The sequence below is a fragment of the Ambystoma mexicanum genome, chromosome 5p (genome assembly GCF_040938575.1).
Source record: "Ambystoma mexicanum isolate Mex_15411 chromosome 5p, UKY_AmexF1_1, whole genome shotgun sequence".
In the NCBI taxonomy this organism is placed as follows: domain Eukaryota; kingdom Metazoa; phylum Chordata; class Amphibia; order Caudata; family Ambystomatidae; genus Ambystoma; species Ambystoma mexicanum.
Window position 1 is genome coordinate 526,168,357 of NC_090930.1, and position 19,527 is coordinate 526,187,883.

Sequence of the window (19,527 nt, forward strand, 5' to 3'; positions counted from 1 at the left end):
TGCCTTCCCACAGAATACAAAAATAAACATGTACACATCAGAAATCGCTGTCAGTCAAGGCAGAAATCATATCAGAAAGTTTAGGAAAAATGATACTGTTCTGAATCAAAAATCAAACATCATTGGGAATCGGCAAGCGACTTAGAAATACAAGAACTCTGCTCTCCAAAGTCCTACATTCACTTTTTTGCATGACCTAGATCCCCCAAGACCAGGGAAAACAAAAAACCTAATCATGTCTATGACGATAAGACCGCACAAAAAAAAAGTGATTTAAGAAAAGCTATTCGCTCTCTCAAATGCAAAAGCTACAGCCAGACAGATTATGCAGACCAACTCAAATCCCTAAAAAACAAATATAGAAACTGATCGAGAAGCCAAAGAGAGCTACTCCTTCAGAATGATGGCGAGTTAATGCTCGAGTCCCTACAACAATAAGATTCTAGAAATTCTGAACCATAGTGAAAAATCTGTATGTCCCACAAGGCATGATTAAGGGCAATACTGTCCCAGAATCAATATGGTGTGACTTCTTTACTAACTTGTACAAGAAGCCCTCTGATGAGTCATTCGAAATTGATCCAGGTGTCCCTTGGCAGGTCTCTATAACAAAGGAGGACATAACACATCTGATTAAGAAAGCTTCCTCCTCTCAGGCAGTTGGTCCCAACGGACTGTCTAACCAAATTATGAAACACAACATAGACCTGTGGGCATCCATTCTAGAAAGTTTGTTTGGAGAAATCCTCAGACGCAAAAGCATGCCAGAGTCATGGAAACGAGCAGTCGTAATTTCCATCTATAAGAAGGGTGATCGGGCAGATCCTAGGAACTATCACCCGATCACCCTTCTAGACGTCGATAGTAAGATCTTCTGAGGTCTCATATTAAAGGACTTAGAAGAGTGGGTCGACAGCAAGGTAATCCTATCCAAACACCAACTGGGTTTCCGAAAGGCCATAGGAAAATCTCTAAATGGGCTGATCATGATCATGAGCATGGCAAGCGAAAGAAATCTTGCTCAAAGGGGGACCCACCTTGTATGGTGCATGGGTAGATTTATCATAGGCGTTCAACACTAAAAAAAGAGAGCGCCTGTGGAATAAACCTAAAACATGGGGAATCCCCATGTGCCTTCTAACGATAATAGTCTCATTTCAGGATACATCAAAACTCCAAGTGAGATTGAATCTGGAAAGGCACCTAACCCATGCAATAACCACTGAAAGAGAGGCCTGTCAGAGTTGCATAATAGCCTCCCTCCTTTTCAATTTATACTGAGCAGATCTGGGAGAGGCTATTGGTCAGTCTGCATTAAACAGTTGGAGAATTGGGGGTGAAAGACTAAACTGGATCGCGTATGTGGACGACTTATTTCTTTTAGATTACGCTCCCATCGGCCTTCAAAGAATGCTAAAAGCTCTAGAGACTTATGCAAAAATTAATGATCTGGCCATCAATTTGGTCAAGACATAAATAGTCAAATTCAAATGGCCCAGCAAAAATTCCCCAAGTTTCACATGGATATTGAACAACTAGACATTACCAATTGCCAACGAGATCACATATCTGGGCTTCAAAGTGAGGGCTTTTCCCACTCTAGCGTCACTTGAGCTTACCTTGGATTCCAAGGCTGACCAACTAATATGCTAAATGAAGAAACTGCTGTCTTCTTTTTGTCGTTTTTCACTACTTCCGCTGGTAAAGTTTTATAAATCGGACGTAATTCCTTCCTTACTTTATGGTGTCAAAGTCAACCTGAGAAAACAAAATCAAAATATCGAGGCCGAGTACCCCAAAAGGAAATATACCGAACATGGGTTACAAAGGAACATACAAAGTACTTTATTTTATACTGAACAGTTTTCCAAGAAAAGAAACAGATAGCTATCGGCCCTCAGTACAACACAATGAACTCCAGCGTGGTTCAGTGTGTTCAGTGAGAGACGCTGTACATTACGATTCATTGCTCTTTTATACTATTTGCGAACACAATGTCCAACCCTACTTCGGGTTAATATTCCTCTAATACATTACTGATCTAGGGTTCATGCCGAGTTCGCATATCCACATGTAACTAGTTTGCCTTTAATACATACATCAACAAGCCTACACGGCAACTGTGTATTCTGGGATTCCTCATACAAGTCTTCTCAAACATTAATACAATGTAGTTAAACAAGTGTTCTCAGTTCAGTATTTGAATACATTGTTCTTAACATATGCTCTTGGATTAGTTTCATTGCACGAGTAATCCTTTACACACAGGTCAACGAAGGACAAGGTCTCAGTTCATGACCTCAACAAGTGGCCTGCAGGCAAGTTACATATTAGCTACACACAGAGGTCAAGACGGCCATGTTGTATTTCGGAATAACATCGTCCACCATTTTAACTCACAGGGTGACTTTACAGAGCGAACCTAAAATGGCGGATTGACCTAAAATGGCAGCTTACATTGATTTTAAGGTCAGGACCTTGCAACATGGATTTCTTCGCAAGTGGCTTACAAGCTGCTTGGCGTAGGCCAATATACATATATTCATTGCAATAGGAGGCACGATATAATTTCTCATTTGACAAACCCTATGACCAAGCATGTAAATTGTGGAGGCTGGAAGGCCGCATTTGGAAAAGAGCACTTGGCTTACCTTTGAGCCTCCCAGTCTACTGCTTAAGATATGAGCTAGGTCTCTCCTCCATGCAAGCCCAAGTAGACAGGAAGATTCTCTCGCTGTTCAGGTCCATACGGCTTGCTCATCTTGGCTTTCTCACTGAAAACATCAATAGAGTGCTAAACAATAACTCCAATAATTTCCTAAATGAGCTAGCTGGTGTCGCACAAAAAGATGCTAATACACATTCATTGTACAAAGAATGAATTACACACCATCCACAAAAAATCAGAACCTTGATGCACAAGCATGATTGGACAACTACCATAACACAAGCTTACAACTCCAAAGTTGCCAAACATCTGTCTGAATTAGCTAGGCAAAGGGGTTACCGCGCAAAGTACCTCAGGAGGTTTCCGAACTCCATTGGCAGATCAAACTTTCTGAGATCAGCTTGAACCTTCTGTCCACTGGAGAGATAAAATGGCTCAGAAAACAAGTACTCCCAGATAACATCGCTTGTCTCTTCTGCAAAAAGCCCCTGCGACAGACCCTAAAACATGTCTTGATGGAGTGTATCAGCACCCAAGAGCTCAGAATTAGATTCCTGAAACGTTTTGTACATCGGGAGGAATGCCTGTATACAGCGACTTCTGTGAGAGATACATTGCGGGGCATGAACATCTACTAACCAATGAAGTTCTAAAGCTATTGCACAAGCTAGACTGTCTGGCTGTTTAATATTGTATTTTTATTCTGTTTAATTGGAATGTGCTGCATTGTTTTAGTTGAGTCTTTTCTTCTCTTCTTTTTATCTTACTTTCTGCAAGAAGAATTGAACTAATGTATTATTTTATGAAAAGTCGATTTGTTTCAGCTGCAACATAATGATAAAAAAATAAAAACATTTAACATAACTTAGCATAACATATGGCAACCGTGTGCCAAGGATCTAGCGGAACCTCTTAAGTGTGTACAATATCAACTGGTGTCAGAAAACGAATCTATGTGCACAGATGGACATGAATATATACGGACTTCAGTGGCAGGCGTTCGCTTACACAACCAGAAGTTGAGTGAAATCAATTTTGTTGTTGTTCGCATGCCTCTGTGTTCTGCAAGGGGTCAATCATGGAATCCATATCGCACCAATATATGAAGGCACTGCACCAGTATGTACTTGCATTCTTGGACATGCAATAATCGATCTTCCACATGATTTCCTTTGGTTGATCATCATCTGAAGCAGCTAGACCCATTTGCTTAGCAAAAGATCACAGAAGCATTATAAATATGTTCTATGACAAAATTGCTTTTATTAAGCAATGGATCAAGATAGGGATAGGGAGTTTGCTCAATGAATCAAAATGCTTAGCGTGGATGCATTGTCGAAGCCAAACCGTGGAAAGAAAAAGGTTCAACGAGCTTGATGACTACGAGGACAGGGCATAGATTGAAGGCACTTAAGGTTTCTGTGGTCAGTCTGACCGAATACCTGATATAGTCCAGCCTTTCCAGTAATGTCTCCATTCTTGGAGTGCTTCATGTGTAGCTAGTAACACTTTTTCTATAGTCTAATAATTTCGTTCACAAGCTACTGTTTGCAAGTCAAGTAAGCGATACACTGCTCTGTACAACCAGTTGTTTGTGGTAGAATGTTACCTATTGCCTATAAAGTGTTTGGTGTTGTCTGTAGGTATTTGCACACGTGTGGTCATAAAAACTTCCTTGAGAACACACAAAGCATTACCTGCTTGTGAAGTTCCTTCGAATGCCTTATCCTTTTGCAGAAGATTAATGACGGCTGTGGTATGGGCAGAATAAACTGTTATAAACCGTAGATGATGATTGGAAAAGCCTTTTATTTGGGTTAATGGATCCCATCTGAATGAAACATGAACCATCTATTCTATTTCGAATACATAGCCTTGTTTTTGGATTTACTAAATGAAATTTGCTCATTCACATTGTTCTATTTTTTAAATACCTTTCCCTCATCCAAGAACTCTTCGAAATCATTCCATTCATGGATGCCTGCATACTCATTCTTAAATGCAAAAGGGAGCCTTTGTTTCCATCTCTTCACTTTTTGCCTGAGGCAAGTTTTGTTTTCTGCTGTGATGGCCATCTGACAACTCAGTACCTCTCAAACATTCACTTTTACAATGTACAACTTGAGTTGTTTCGCCTTTTCGGAGGCTTTTCTACTCTGAGACTAACATACCAGTTATTGTCCGTTTCCAGCATACCCCGCAGCTACCTTTTTTCCCTTTTTGGTTTTACATTTATAGTAATTGTGTACTGGTATCAAACTCATGACTAAACTAGCCATTCCTAGGTCTGCTTCTGATAAGGCAGTGTTTTCAACAAAGTAGAAAGTGGAAGTCGAGCTTTCCAAAGGGAATACTGAGGGCTGGAAGGTTTTTTCTTTACATTTTTTTCTAGTCGGGATTGAACCTCAGAGAATTCTGGGTACATTGCGTGAGTAGATTCTAGTGAGCTCACAAAATCCCTGCTCTCAGCCATGTCTGCACTGTGTGAGCCCAGGCCCTATTGGATCATCCAGGCCTGACTGGAAGGTAAAGCTGCCAATCACTTTGTAATACTCAGCCTTGCAGTAAGGGGAGACAGTGTTGCAAAGCTAACAAGAAGAGTTAATTAAGCCCTGTCAGGTAATTTGGAGGGATCTAGAATGAAACTTTTGCATTCTAATTATGTAATCTATTGAAGACATGTTGTAAACGTGGATTGGAAATCCCCAGTCCTAAGCGGAACAGACAGGCCGGGAAATCCTGCATCCAATAACATAAGAGTCAAGTTAATTGACGAAGGCCTGTTTTATTAATATTATGAAACAGGGACAGCAATAAACAACAAAGTCTCCATGCTCTCGTCCTTCTCAATCATGACAACAGTTTAAGAGTAGAAAATATGTCACAATTGATATCACACTGCAATCTTGGTTACAAAAACCTTCAGGGCCTTGCGATTGGTTAGGGGATTTGTCTACATATAGTATGTGTAAGTGGTACTTTCTTCATTGGTTACAGATATCTGATGGCCCTACCTCATACCACACCTAAAATGAAAAAAGTAAGAAAGACAGCATTGTAACAACAGATTATTGGCTACTGCAACAATTGCAAGACAGCATCATTGGAGAGCGCTGATTGGTTGTCATTGGCTTTTCCAACCTTGAACACTTGGCAGTTCATCAGCACCTTGAGCAAAAATAGTAATAGGGGGAGTGACATCAAAGAGCTGCTTTTCCATTTGAATAAGACACCAACCCTGATTTCCTAGGCCTCAAGCCAGGACTTGTAACTTTGAACTTGGCCTTCCCTGGCACCTTTTACTCTGAGAACCTCTGGTGAGTTAAGGGAACTTCTTATCTGTGTCTGGCTCTAATGAATGGACACTGTTCTCTAATTATGGGTCACATGTGAAGAGACCATGTTTTGAATTATTCTGCTCAGCTTTTTCTAGGATTTTAGCTCTTATTAACATGAGTGTCATTACCTTCTCTGGCCACTGGAGACTTGATCAAGCTATTCTTCCTGCAATATTAAGCTTTTAATTAGCCGGCACCTGGCACTCAAAGGTTGCTTGTTCTTTCCTTAATCAAAGAGAAATGTGCCTTGCACTTTGGAATTATTATCTTCTACTCATCTTTAGAGCTATCCAGACCTCCCTTTTCTGCAGTAACCTTGGAAGGGAGCCGCATAGCCACTGTCTGGCCTGCACATGTCTGTATTTCAGCTAATTCAGCAAATCGAATCTCCCTGCAGCTTCCAGGCATCTTCAGGTTCTCCATTCACCATAATGTGTTTTCGCTTTCCATTTTATTCAATATGGCCACTCGTTACCATTGCATTTCTACATTAAGCAAGCTATTACTGTGTATCGTTCATCTTGCGCCGCAGTGTATACATTGATTATGATATGTTTCTAGTGTCTATTGAATGTTGGTAACATTCTTCATTTCTAAATGCACGTTGGACCTAATGTCTGCACTTCTTCATGGTTAGTGCATATTTGCTTCATGTCTTGTGTGTCTACGTGTATCAATTTGGCAGTGATGTCACTTGTTCTCGTCATCTTTAGTTACACCATGTTCAGTTCATCTTGACTTTGTAGCAGATTCATCTCTTCCTCAATACTTCCAGGATAAGGTCGGTAGAGTTGTCTTAGTAAGTGATGTGTCTCTGGCTTGCGGTATTTAGGCGGGAAAGTGACTGACGCCATAAATGACGTACTCGTCTCATTTCTACAGTATGGAGTCAGGGGCGGGACGGACGTTATGAATGACGTATTCATCTGTCTCTCAACAATTTCCTTAAAATGTATATATCAGCTACTGGATCATAAGACCCCCATTTATTTATTTAGTTATTTATTCTTTCATGGCATGTCAATGGATCTGTACCCCGGTAGTAGGGAAGACTAGGATCTCAAGACTGCTTTACGCGGATGACCTTATTTTATTGGACTACACCCCAATTGGCCTCCAGCGCCAACTAAATGAACTGGCGACTTATATAAAGAAGAACAATTTGGACATCAATAAGGTTAAAACTAAAGTCATGACTATGGAGGAACAAAACAACCATACTGAGACCTTTAGATGGACCCTGGAGGAGGAGAAGATTGAACAAGTGAAGGAATTTAAATACATGGGGGTAATACCAAGTAATAACAAACAAGAGCTCCAATGCAAAACCATCTTTTGGAAAGAGCGAGGAAGTTGGCAAGTCAGGCCAAAGCAATAGACAGAAGATTCAGTCGATTTACAGCAACTCCCCTGGTACAATTCTATAAGGGAAAGGTGGTTCCCTCCCTACTCTACGGTGCAGATGCTATGCTGACGATACCACAAGAATTTTGGAAACGCATAGAAGGTCTCTTCTGGAGAAATACCCTGAATATACCAGCGTCAACACCAGTAGCGACTATACGTCAGGAACTGTGTTTGCAATCATTGGAGTCGATGGTTGCCAGTAACACAATAATTCTATATAGGAAGACCATAACTAGCAACTCTCCAAATGAAATGTCCATCAGTCACACAAAAATTAAATTAAAGAACAAAAAAGCAACTTATTGATGACCTGGGTGAAAGAAAATCAAAAAATCCTGGAAGAAATAGATAGCTCTGAAGAAGAACTCATTCAAAACTCAAACAAAGTAAAACAAACATTGTGGGAACGAGATTGGATACAGACAATATCCTTAAAACACAGAAGTAAACTGATAAGCCACCTGCCACCAACAACAAGGGGCCTAAACGATCTACTGAAGTACTTAAATAAGTTCCCAAATAAGTCTTTGAGAAACATCTTTTTACAAGTTCGAATGAATCTTCTTTCAACAAATGAGATCAGAGCTATAAGAAAAATAACACTTGTTTGTTTGCTTGTTTATTGCATTTATCGGCGCACCAGACCCAGGAGTAGCAGGTCGCAGAAGGATATGCGAAGCTTACAAATGTTACAGATATACAGGCAAAATACGAACTGTCGACATTACATCTGAAATAGTACAATATAATACAATATACAAGACTTGGGTTGCACTTGGAGGCAGAATAATTTACAACTAGTTAGTTGGAACTATACACAATTTATAATCTCGCAGTAGGTCGTGCCAGAGAATTTAGTTGTTTGGTAAAGGACATCGTTGCATCCAGGTAGAAACCAAGAATTTTTACCTCCTTGGAGACGATTGTGTTATTACCGTCAATGATGAAAGAGGCATATTCATGCCCTAGTTTGGAGATATTGGATGGGGAGCCAAGGATTATCAGCTCTGTCTTGTCATCATTCAGGCATAGGCTGTGAGTGGCCATCCATGCCTGAATGATGAGATAAATTCTATTCACCAGCGCCAGGTCTTTGCCATGATCCCCAGAAAGCGGGAGGAGAATCTGAGTGTCATCTGTGTAGTTAGTGTAGGTGACACCCAGAAGGTCCAGATCATCGAACAATGGCTTGGTGAATATATTGTAGAGGGTGGGAAACACACAAGAATCCCGAGGGACTCCACACATGATAGGGGTAGGGTCCGCAGCTGCAGAGGGAGTGAATACTCTGCTGGTTCTGTCGCTTAAGAAGGATTCTAGCCATTTAACAGCGCCTCTAGAAAAGTGGGCTGCTGTATCAACTTGATAACAGTTGTCGTTTCTGTAAAAAGAAAGACCAAACGGAGACACTCCAACATCTTTTATTGTCATGTACAACACTGTCAAAGCTGAGAACCACACATTTGGGACATTTATTTAAAGAGTCGAGAATATGTGGAGAAGAGGAGGGGTGGAACCGACTAATAGAGGGGGACAATACTTCATATGTGATAGCGATTTCCCAATTCTTTATGAACTGGAAGCTTCAGGATTGTAATTAAGACTTGACTGAGAGATCTGGATTTGTATCAAGTTTTCTAAATTTCTTTGTTTTTTGTCTTAAGGAACTTTTTCAGCTGGTGAGGAGGGAGGAGGGAGGGGAAAGGTACAAATTCTTTTTCTTTTTCTTGTACAAATTTCTTGTAAATTGAATTAAGTAAATAAAAAATAAAAAAATGGATCTGTACCTACCTGTATTCCATATAAATTGGCTCTGGAGATAGAGAGCCCAGGGGCTCTTGACAAGAATACTGAACAACCTGCATATCTGGATTTAGGCACACATATAGCCTCACAATCATACAGGTTTGTATTAATTTTCTGTGTCAGGATTTATGGGAAGAGTATATAAAGGGCGCCTGGCGAAGTCCTGATATGCCCAGGAGGGTACTTGTAGGTAAATAGATAGAAATCAGGGTGAGAGATCCGAGAGCAGCTGTCAAGTTTTGAAGCTATTTTATTTTGCCTTCAAAAAGATTTTGCACAGATTAGTATTTTTAAACATTTACACAACTTTCGATAAGCACGAAAGGTTAGGTGGACAGATATTTCTTTTTTTGCGAAATACAGATGAGTATCGTCCTCTTTTCTGGCGGAGGAACAATTTTCACAGTGATGCACGAGTATACAATACAAGTGATTGGTGACAGAAGGTGTCAACAGTGCGCAGCCCAGGACTGTGATCGATCCGGGGGTACTAGAACAACAATAGTGAACACAACAATATTTTACAAACATATATAAACAGGGGTTGTGCCACAGAAAATCGACACAACGGTGTTTCGGCCAAGCTGGGCTGGGATTAAGCCCGAGGTTGTAGTGGCCTTCATCAGGATGGTTTCTTACTACAGGTTCTGTCCGTAAAAGAAATCTGTGGGGAAGGGAAGAGCTGTCAGGATCTCGGGTAGTTAAGGTTTCATTTACGTATTAATAAATAATGGCTGAATGGTGCCTAAAAATACACTCGGAGTGTATTGCCATAGAACAGCTTACCGTCTGCTGTGGTGCAGCGGGGACGCTGTGCTAGAGTCCTGTTATGGTTGCCGGACTCATTGGAGAGATGGGAAGACTCGTATGACTCGGGTCACTTGGGCTATTAATGCCTATGGTCTCTGGGAGCTGTAGAGACAAAGGTAAGTATACCATTAGCCCCGCAAGTGGGGGAGTTAGTGTATTTCAAGCAACACAAGGCCCATGTACATCCAGCATTGGAAGTGTTGGACTGGTGACTGTTGGACCTGGAATGATGGACACCGGTGGTGGGGGTGTCTCGTGAGAGTGGTGTTTGTCAGCTAAATGATCGGGTGATGCCTATCGATTTGGTATCCTGTCGGTGGCAGGAATCAAGTTAAAAACGCCACAGTGGACTATGGGCTGTAAAACCCAGTTGACTGTGATTCAAGGTGATACGAGCGTGCAAGAGGAGATACGATTTTGTGGTGGGTGCAAAGTCCGGAGTGCTTGTGCTGGATCAGGATGGAAGCCGGCTGTAGCCATCGCCGTGTTTTTTTGGTATATAAAGTCTTCCAATCTTAGTGCAAGCATGGTGCTGTCGTGCGCGTTAAAAATGTCTACCAGAAGGCTAAAGGTTTCTACAGCGCACGAGTAGGACTATAAAAGGACAGTGGATTAGGTAGGAAATGCTGGAGGTACCTAGGCTGTCTGTTCCGAACTGTCTGAATGAGAGAAAGAGCATAAATCAACAGGGTGACTTACCGAAGCTTGTTGTGGCAATGTCTGTGCTCCTCGCGGTAATGGATGCTACTGCGGAGTGCAGACACCATAGGTTAAAAACAGCTCAGCAGGGCCGGTCAGCCAATGGGGTGCCCAATGGAGAGTAGGGTAGGGCAAAGATAGGACTGAGTAATGGCTGTGGTTATTGGTGTTCACCATGGGCCAATAAGGAGGAGGTATGACAAGCAACAGAAATGACCCGTATGAGTGAGCTTGCGAGGGGGCTCGGAAGGTACCCGTCTAGTACAGCTAGTGTGGAAAAATCCACAAATACGTAAGACAGTATAGGCAATATAGTTTCTTATTTGATAAATTTGAGGCGGGACCATACAATGTTGTGTGTACACAGTTGTTCAATGGCATATATGTTGATGTTAAAATCTGCAAGAAAAATGCAAAACATACAGTGTCAAATAGAGGACAGTAGGATGTGAACCAGTACTCGGGGATGACCTGTACTGGACAATCGCCAAATGGAATCTACGGGGGTAACTTAGTCCCAGAAGTGTTTCCACTCTACGGTGATATTAAGTCCAGTCCTTACTGTGTCCAGTCTGTGGACCCATTTCTGTTCCAGCCTTGTGAGCGCTAGATTGATATCACCTCCTCTTCTTTGTTGTTGTAGTTGTAAGATGGTCCAGGTAAATTGCTCATTGGTGTGGCCTTTTCTGCTGTAATGCTCCACTAGTGGTTTATCCTGTATGGAGTTTTTGATGCACGATCGATGTTCACTTATCCTTTGTTTAATGGGTCTGGTTGTTTTCCCAATGTAAATGAGCTCGCATGGACACTTTATCACATAGATTACGTTTTTGCTTTCGCAATTTGTATGGCTTTGCATTGTCCAGATGAAATTTTTATACGTGAATGTCTTGCTGGTCTTGGTGTAGCGACATGCAACGCACTTTCCACATGAGTAGTGTCCTACTATGTGCGGTAGGCCCCATAGTGTGTCTTGTTGTTTTTCCGGTTCGAGAAATGTGTGTACCAACATATCTCTAAGGTTCCTGTTCTTTTTAAAAGCAAATAAAGGTTTTTTGTCCAAGGTGCCTTTGTTTTTAATCAGGTGCCAATGCTTGTTTATGGTGGTTTTTAGCAACAACACCAAGGAACCCATAGACCGGACGGTCTGTGTCACCACGTTCAACCCTATCAGCAACTTGCTAAAAACCACCATAAACAAGCATTGGCACCTGATTAAAAACAAAGGCACCTTGGACAAAAAACCTTTATTTGCTTTTAAAAAGAACAGGAACCTTAGAGATATGTTGGTACACACATTTCTCGAACCGGAAAAACAACAAGACACACTATGGGGCTTACCGCCCATAGTAGGACACTACTCATGTGGAAAGTGCGTCGCATGTCGCTACACCAAGACCAGCAAGACATTCACGTATAAAAATTTCATCTGGGCAATGCAAAGCCATACAAATTGCAAAAGCAAAAACGTAATCTATGTGATAAAGTGTCCATGCAAGCTCATTTACATTGGGAAAACAACCAGACCCATTAAACAAAGGATAAGTGAACATCGATCGTGCATCAAAAACTCCATACAGGATAAACCACTAGTGGAGCATTACAGCAGATAAGGCCACACCAATGAGCAATTTACCTGGACCATCTTACAACAACTACAACAACAAAGAAGAGGAGGTGATATCAATCTAGCGCTCACGAGGCTCGAACAGAAATGGGTCCACAGACTGGACACAGTAAGGACTGGACTTAATATCACCGTAGAGTGGAAACACTTCTGGGACTAAGTTACCCCCGTAGATTCCATTTGGCGATTGTCCAGTACAGGTCATCCCCGAGTACTGGTTCACATCCTACTGTCCTCTATTTGACACTGTATGTTTTGCATTTTTCTTGCAGATTCTAACATCAACATATATGCCATTGAACAACTGTGTACACACAACATTGTATGGTCCCTGTTAGGCAGAAACCTGTGCAGTTCCCTCTGGGACCACTGCAAAAGATTTAAGACTACAGGTGTTGGCAGTAAACCCACTTGGTAGCAGTCTGCACCACACAGATTCACTGTGGTAGCTGTGGCTGAGCAGTCAGACTTCCCTCAAGAAGAGTTAGACAGTATACAGAGGATACACAATAGGTACAGAGGCCCAGTAGTACAAGCAAACACTGACCAGAGCTAGGTGTAAAAGTATAAACTTATTTATTAAAGACACACTCATAAATTACACTAGCACAGAAAAAGGTAAGGAAGTCAAAACACAGTTACTATTACTCATATGTACATCCCTAATCATTTGTTGGACAATTCTAAGTTAACACCACTTATTTCCAACCAGAGGTGAGCGCTTAACGTTAGATGGTACTCCAACAAGTTAAAAAAAGGGAGGGAAAAGGCAGAAATAAGAGAGCAGTAAGGTAAAACACTTTTCACATAAGGTTAGAAAAGGCAGTTAATTGTGGAACAAGGAAAATTAGTTCGGGGCCCACTTTAGAGGGAGCCAGGCGAAAACATGCCCAAGATCACACAATGTCACAAGTCTTTGCAGGTGAGTAGAAAAGGTTTTACTACGTTTCCGAAAAGTTTAGTTAGGGTGTCCCAGGCCTACCCAGGTTCGAGAGCCGAGGACTAAATCTACCCCGTACAATCGGTGGCAAGGGAGGCCGGGCGGAACACAGTACCTTTAAAAGTGGAAAAGATCCTCCAGCGGTGGTAGTCGTTCCTGGTAGTGGGTGCAAGTCGCGGCGTCGTCCAGAGGAAGAGGTGATCTCGACGTGGAGGACAGCTGAAGGTCGTTGCACTACCAGGGATGAGGCCAGCCGTGGAGTTTTCCGCACACAAAGGGTTTTACCCCTCTTTCGCGGTTGAGGTAAAAAGTGGTATCCCGGTTGCCGGGGTGCTTGGCACAGGCAAGGCGGCCACGAGATGCTTCGGGACGGCAAAAAGAAGGCAGCAACTGGTTGTCCCCACCAGTTAAGGGAAGAAGACTCTCCGGCGGGAGATCTCCTCTGTCGTCGGGAAAGTGGTGAGACGGTTCCGCAGGGCTCCACCGGTGGTGTCGTCTTGGCAGGTCGGCTCGGCTTCTCCCTCTTCGGCTTCTTAGGTCCTGTGGCGACTTCTGAAGAACCAGTCCCAAAAACCCTGCTTTTATGCAGCAAACCCCCATTCATGCAGCCTAGCTGTCACTCAACCATGCTAAGTGGTGAGCGGGGTGGCTCACCACTTGGGCCAATCACACTAGAGTGCGACATGAGTTGGCAAGGCAACTCAGTCCAGGGTGCCGAAACCCCCTCCCACACCCCCTGTGGTACCCAGACAGAATGGCACCACTTTGGAGGGCTTCTGTGCAGAAGCCCGCCAAAAGTGGAACAAAGGCTCGACTCGGGTTCAGGGTTACTGAAGTGAACCTAGACGCCATTTTGGCGGCGAGTTCTGGCAAGAATCCCAACCGGTGAATTTATATTAAATAAATAAACCGGCGGTATCTTAACATTGCACCAAAAAGTGGTGCATTAAAAACAATGGGAAATCCCATTGGGAAATATTCCGGTGGAATATTTCCGTGGTATCCACTGCCACCAGCCAGAACTCGGCGAGGGGGGACGGGACAGTACCCCCTCGACAACAGACCCAGGGGCAATCTAATTGCCCCTACCAGTACTTCCACAGTAAGATGGTTTGTACTGGTTAAGTTCCTAAGTTAAGACTAGTAAAGTCAATGGTAACTTTACTGACCCAGGGAGACAGTAGTCAGTCCCAGGGTGTGGAGTCTATGATTGGGGGTCTCTAAGACACCCCTGTGTTACTGCACTGAGGGTGCTGTGTAACACACGTTCCAAAAACCAATGATGGCCTATGGGGAAAATTACCCCCTAGCCCATAAGCACACAGCAAGTCACAGAAAACACTCTCAAGTCATGTCCAGGAGTGAGGGTAAAAGAGTCTCACTCCTGGCAGGAGAAAAAAATAAACCCCAAAAATCCAGCAAAGCTGCTGGGGGACTCACTAGGTTAGGAAATTCAGCCTAAACAGAGAATTCTCCCTAACACTCCCGCCTCAAATTTATCAAATAAGAAACTATATTGCCTATACTGTCTTACGTATTTGTGGATTTTTCCACACTAGCTGTACTAGACGGGTACCTTCCGAGCCCCCTCGCAAGCTCACTCATACGGGTCATTTCTGTTGCTTGTCATACCTCCTCCTTATTGGCCCATGGTGAACACCAATAACCACGGCCATTACTCAGTCCTATCTTTGCCCTACCCTACTCTCCATTGGGCACCCCATTGGCTGACCGGCCCTGCTGAGCTGTTTTTAACCTATGGTGTCTGCACTCCACAGTAGCATCCATTACCGCGAGGAGCACAGACATTGCCACAACAGGCTTCGGTAAGTCACCCTGTTGATTTATGCTCTTTCTCTCATTCAGACAGTTCGGAACAGACAGCCTAGGTACCTCCAGCATTTCCTACCTAATCCACTGTCCTTTTATAGTCCTACTCGTGCGCTGTAGAAACCTGTAGCCTTCTGGTAGACATTTTTAACGCGCACGACAGCACCATGCTTGCACTAAGATTGGAAGACTTTATATACCAAAAAAACACGGCGATGGCTACAGCCGGCTTCCATCCTGATCCAGCACAAGCACTCCGGACTTTGCACCCACCACAAAATCGTATCTCCTCTTGCACGCTCGTATCACCTTGAATCACAGTCAACTGGGTTTTACAGCCCATAGTCCACTGTGGCGTTTTTAACTTGATTCCTGCCACCGACAGGATACCAAATCGATAGGCATCACCCGATCATTTAGCTGACAAACACCACTCTCACGAAACACCCCCACCACCGGTGTCCATCATTCCAGGTCCAACAGTCACCAGTCCAACACTTCCCATGCTGGATGTACATGGGCCTCGTGTTGCTTGAAATACACTAACTCCCCCACTTGCGGGGCTAATGGTATAGTTACCTTTGTCTCTACAGCTCCCAGAGAACATAGGCATTAATAGCCCAAGTGACCCGAGTCATACGAGTCTTCCCATCTCTCCAATGAGTCCGGCAACCATAACAGGACTCTAGCACAGCGTCCCCACTGCACCACAGCAGACGGTAAGCTGTTCTATGGCAATACATTCCGAGTGTATTTTTAGGCACCATTCAGCCATTATTTATTAATACGTAAATGAAACCTTAACTACCCGAGATCCTGACAGCTCTTCCCTTCCCCACAGATTTCTTTTACGGACAGAACCTGTAGTAAGAAACCATCCTGATGAAGGCCACTACAACCTCGGGCTTAATCCCAGCCCAGCTTGGCCGAAACACTGTTGTGTCGATTTTCTGTGGCACAACCCCTGTTTATATATGTGTGTAAAATATTGTTGTGTTCACTATTGTTGTTCTAGTACCCCCGGACCGATCACAGTCCTGGGCTGTGCACTGTTGAAACCTTCTGTCACGAATCACTTGTATTGTATACTTGTGCATCACTGTGAAAATTGTTCCTCCGCCAGAAAAGAGGACGATACTCATCTGTATTTCGCAAAAAAAGAAATATCTGTCCACCTAAACTTTCGTGCTTATCGAAAGTTGTGTAAATGTTTAAAAATACTAATCTGTGCAAAATCTTTTTGAAGGCAAAATAAAATAGTTTCAAAACTTGACAGCTGCTCTCGGATCTCTCACCCTGATTTCTATCTATTTACCTACAGGATTTATGGGAAGCAATGGGGCAAAAATAAAGAAAGATTGTTGACTTTGCTAAAGATTATGCGTTGGGCCTGTACTGGGGTTGAAGTCCAAAACACATGTACTGAGATTTGGTTCTGCCGCTTGAACTTAAACAGAGCTATCCTGCTAATAAAATATACATGGGAGGCAAAAATAATTTCATTGATCAATTCAGGGCAACACAAGAATGTACTAGGATGCATGTTAAAAAAAAGTAGGGAGCCTTGAAAGGGGAAACAAATTGTGCAGAGAAGAAGAAAGTATTTTACTTCCATGGGAATGTGATCCATCAGTAGACATAGAACTTTTTATTATGTTGGAGATTCAATTACGAAATATAAGCATGGTAGTTAGGCATAGCTTTGAATGGATGAAGTCTTCAGCACTGACAAATGACATGTTGATGTTTCTTTTTATCAAATCGATTTTCTTGTTTTATTTCTTTGCAGAAGTTTGATGTTCCAGCACTACCCAAGGAAGACTATGAACTGAATGCATATCCATCAAATGAGCCTGCACAACTGTCAACTAGACCATTTGTGTTTGGGCGTCCAAAGGTCAAAAATCAATATGACTACTAGAGGGACCACAGGACATAAAGCAAACATAAACATTGCAATGATTGGTTGCATTTTCTAAACTTAGTAAAACCTCAATCAAAAGATGTTCTAATTTATGTTTTGCGTGGGAAACAATGCTGTTGACTCTGATATTTGTGCATGCCACATCCTCTATGAAAATCAGGCAAGCCTGCTATGTATTGCTAGCAGAATTATATAATTTCCCATTTAAGAAAGCAATTTCTAATAGGATGCTTCTTATTTTACGCTTTCTGCTTAGTATTAATGTATTTTGTGGCATTTGCAACCATCCTGTCATGTAGCCTTACTTCAGGGATCCATGCAGAGATTCTTCAACAGTGTAAAGCCTTTTTGTAACATCGAGGTTACACATAGTTGACGTAGAGTTTATTGAGAAGTATTTGGACTTCTTGCCCACCATCACCTGTTATTGTACATGTTGCTGGCAGCTCTTTTTTTATCTTCAATGAAGTATCATCATGCGCAAATTAAACTCATAATCCCTTGAATCCTCTTGGTTGTGTCTCATTTAGATCATTTATTAGTTGTTATAAGTATATTTGGTTTTATAATTTTGAGTAAAAATACAACAGAACCCTTGACACAAACATATGGTTTCCGCTCTATTTATTGTTGTCAGGATGAGCTTGGGATGAACACATATGGGATGTAAGGTTGTCTCTATGAACGAAAAGGCTGTTCCTATCTTGGAATGATTTAAACCAAAAGGGGTCAGGATTGGTTAAACAATAAGGCAGCAGGGATCTAGTTCTAATTCGGATGCTGGTCTCACACAGTTTTCTACTCTGGCACAGTCTCAGGGATATAGCACAAAGTACACTTTTTTGCCCTAGTCATAGTCTCAGGCCTCACTATTTATAATCCATTCAAGGGCATAGGGTCTGGCTTGCTTCTTTATGCTTCAAAGAATATGGTGTCTAGTTCTCCCTTCAGGGGATGTAGTGCCCAGATCACTATACAGGGACATAATGTGAAACACACTGTCCAGGGATATGATGCACAGCACATCAGGGATATAGTGTCAATTTCACTATTCAGAGAAATAGTGCCCAGCTCACTGTTCAGCAGCCTCAGGCTTTTAAGGTATTTCAGGCATTCTCGTCATTCAGTCTTCCCAGGACAAAAAGCACTGGCAGGCTTCCAAGCCTTTTTAGGGAACCCCAGCCTCTTAAGCTGTGCTGACTGGCATCGTCGAGCCTAGCCATTGCTTAGTCCCAGATATCCTGGGGTCTGTTTGCCCTGCTTGCTGTCTCATCCTTGTGGATGACTGACTGCTTCACCTCCATTATGGTCTGACTCTGTCCTTATATAGGCTTTGTCAGGATCCCACAAAGTGTGTTTCTACAAAAGGCATGGACACCAGAGGTTCCTTGAATGTTGTTTTACTACACAAAACATTGTTTTAATTTTCCATTTTCTTTGTGTCGCCTGACCAACCCAGACATAGTCCAATCATTGTTAGAATTTAATTCTGATGGGGAAGGAGGTCAGGTTTGGAGCACCCTAACCTCAGGACTTCTCTAGTCTTACCCTATCTACAGACCTGGTCTACCCTCCTAGCTTAGTCCACCCACCTTGGGCTCCTGTAACCTCTGGTGTCCATGCCACTTCTTCAGAAAAGGGCTTTCTCCTAAGCCCAGGTTCTGGTATGACTTGTATTCTTCAAAGGATGCCCTCTAGTCCTCTCTCTACAACCTCGACAGTGGTACTTAGCTAACTGTGGACCTTCACCTCCACTTACTTCACTGTTCTCGCCATCTCCTCTCAACCCACCTCTTCAAAGACTCCTTTTGAGGGGATTGTGTCCTCCGACGTATTCCACATCTCTGACAGTAAAGACCACAGTTGTACTTCTTCGAAAAATGTTTCGGCGTCCTGCGTCGATGACGTCAATACGCTATCCCTCGAGGGCCTCTGTCGAGCCGACGTCACCGGATGTTATAAGTAAGATGCGCGATGCCCGTAGCCTCAGTTCCGTTTTTCCACGAACGTGTTCGCTTTGGAATCCTGGCGCGCCTCAGTTCTTCTGCTTTGAATCGGTTCTTCTAACTTGTCATTGAGAATATGTCTTCGTCTTCTTCTACCCCGAAGTCGGGCTTCAAGAAGTGTCGGGACTGCGGTTCCAAGATGTCACTTACGGACCCACACGACGTCTGCCTCTGGTGCCTGGGCGAGAGCCACGCCACCGACGACTGCGATGAATGCCAGTCTTTGATGTTGAATGCCTTGCAGGAGCGGAAGAAGAAGTTGTCTGTAGGTAGGGTTTCCAAAGAAAAACCCTGTAAGTCAAAATCCGCTGGACTCTCGACCAACGATTCGAGGGGCGGCTCTCCGTGTAGGCGTAAGTCCGGGGGGTCTTGGTCCCGGAGTGGTTCCCGCCATTCCTCTGCCTTTCCTAGGCATTCACGGAAGCGCCGTCACTGGTCGCCTTCCCTGTCCTCGCCAGAGGACTCTGCCAGA

The 19,527-nt window shown here is 43.0% G+C and overlaps 1 protein-coding gene across 1 annotated transcript in view; it reads left to right on the forward strand.

Annotated features, from left to right (window-relative positions):
• The window catches only part of LOC138481063 (uncharacterized), a 344,599-nt gene extending 327,044 nt beyond the window's left edge, over positions 1-17,555 (forward strand). Inside the window, exon 7 of the mRNA XM_069612931.1 lies at positions 16,915-17,555. Coding sequence (XP_069469032.1) covers positions 16,915-17,046 — 132 coding nt within the window. The 3' untranslated portion in view covers positions 17,047-17,555. The remainder of the gene's footprint in view (positions 1-16,914) is intronic.
• Positions 17,556-19,527: the final 1,972 nt, after the last annotated feature.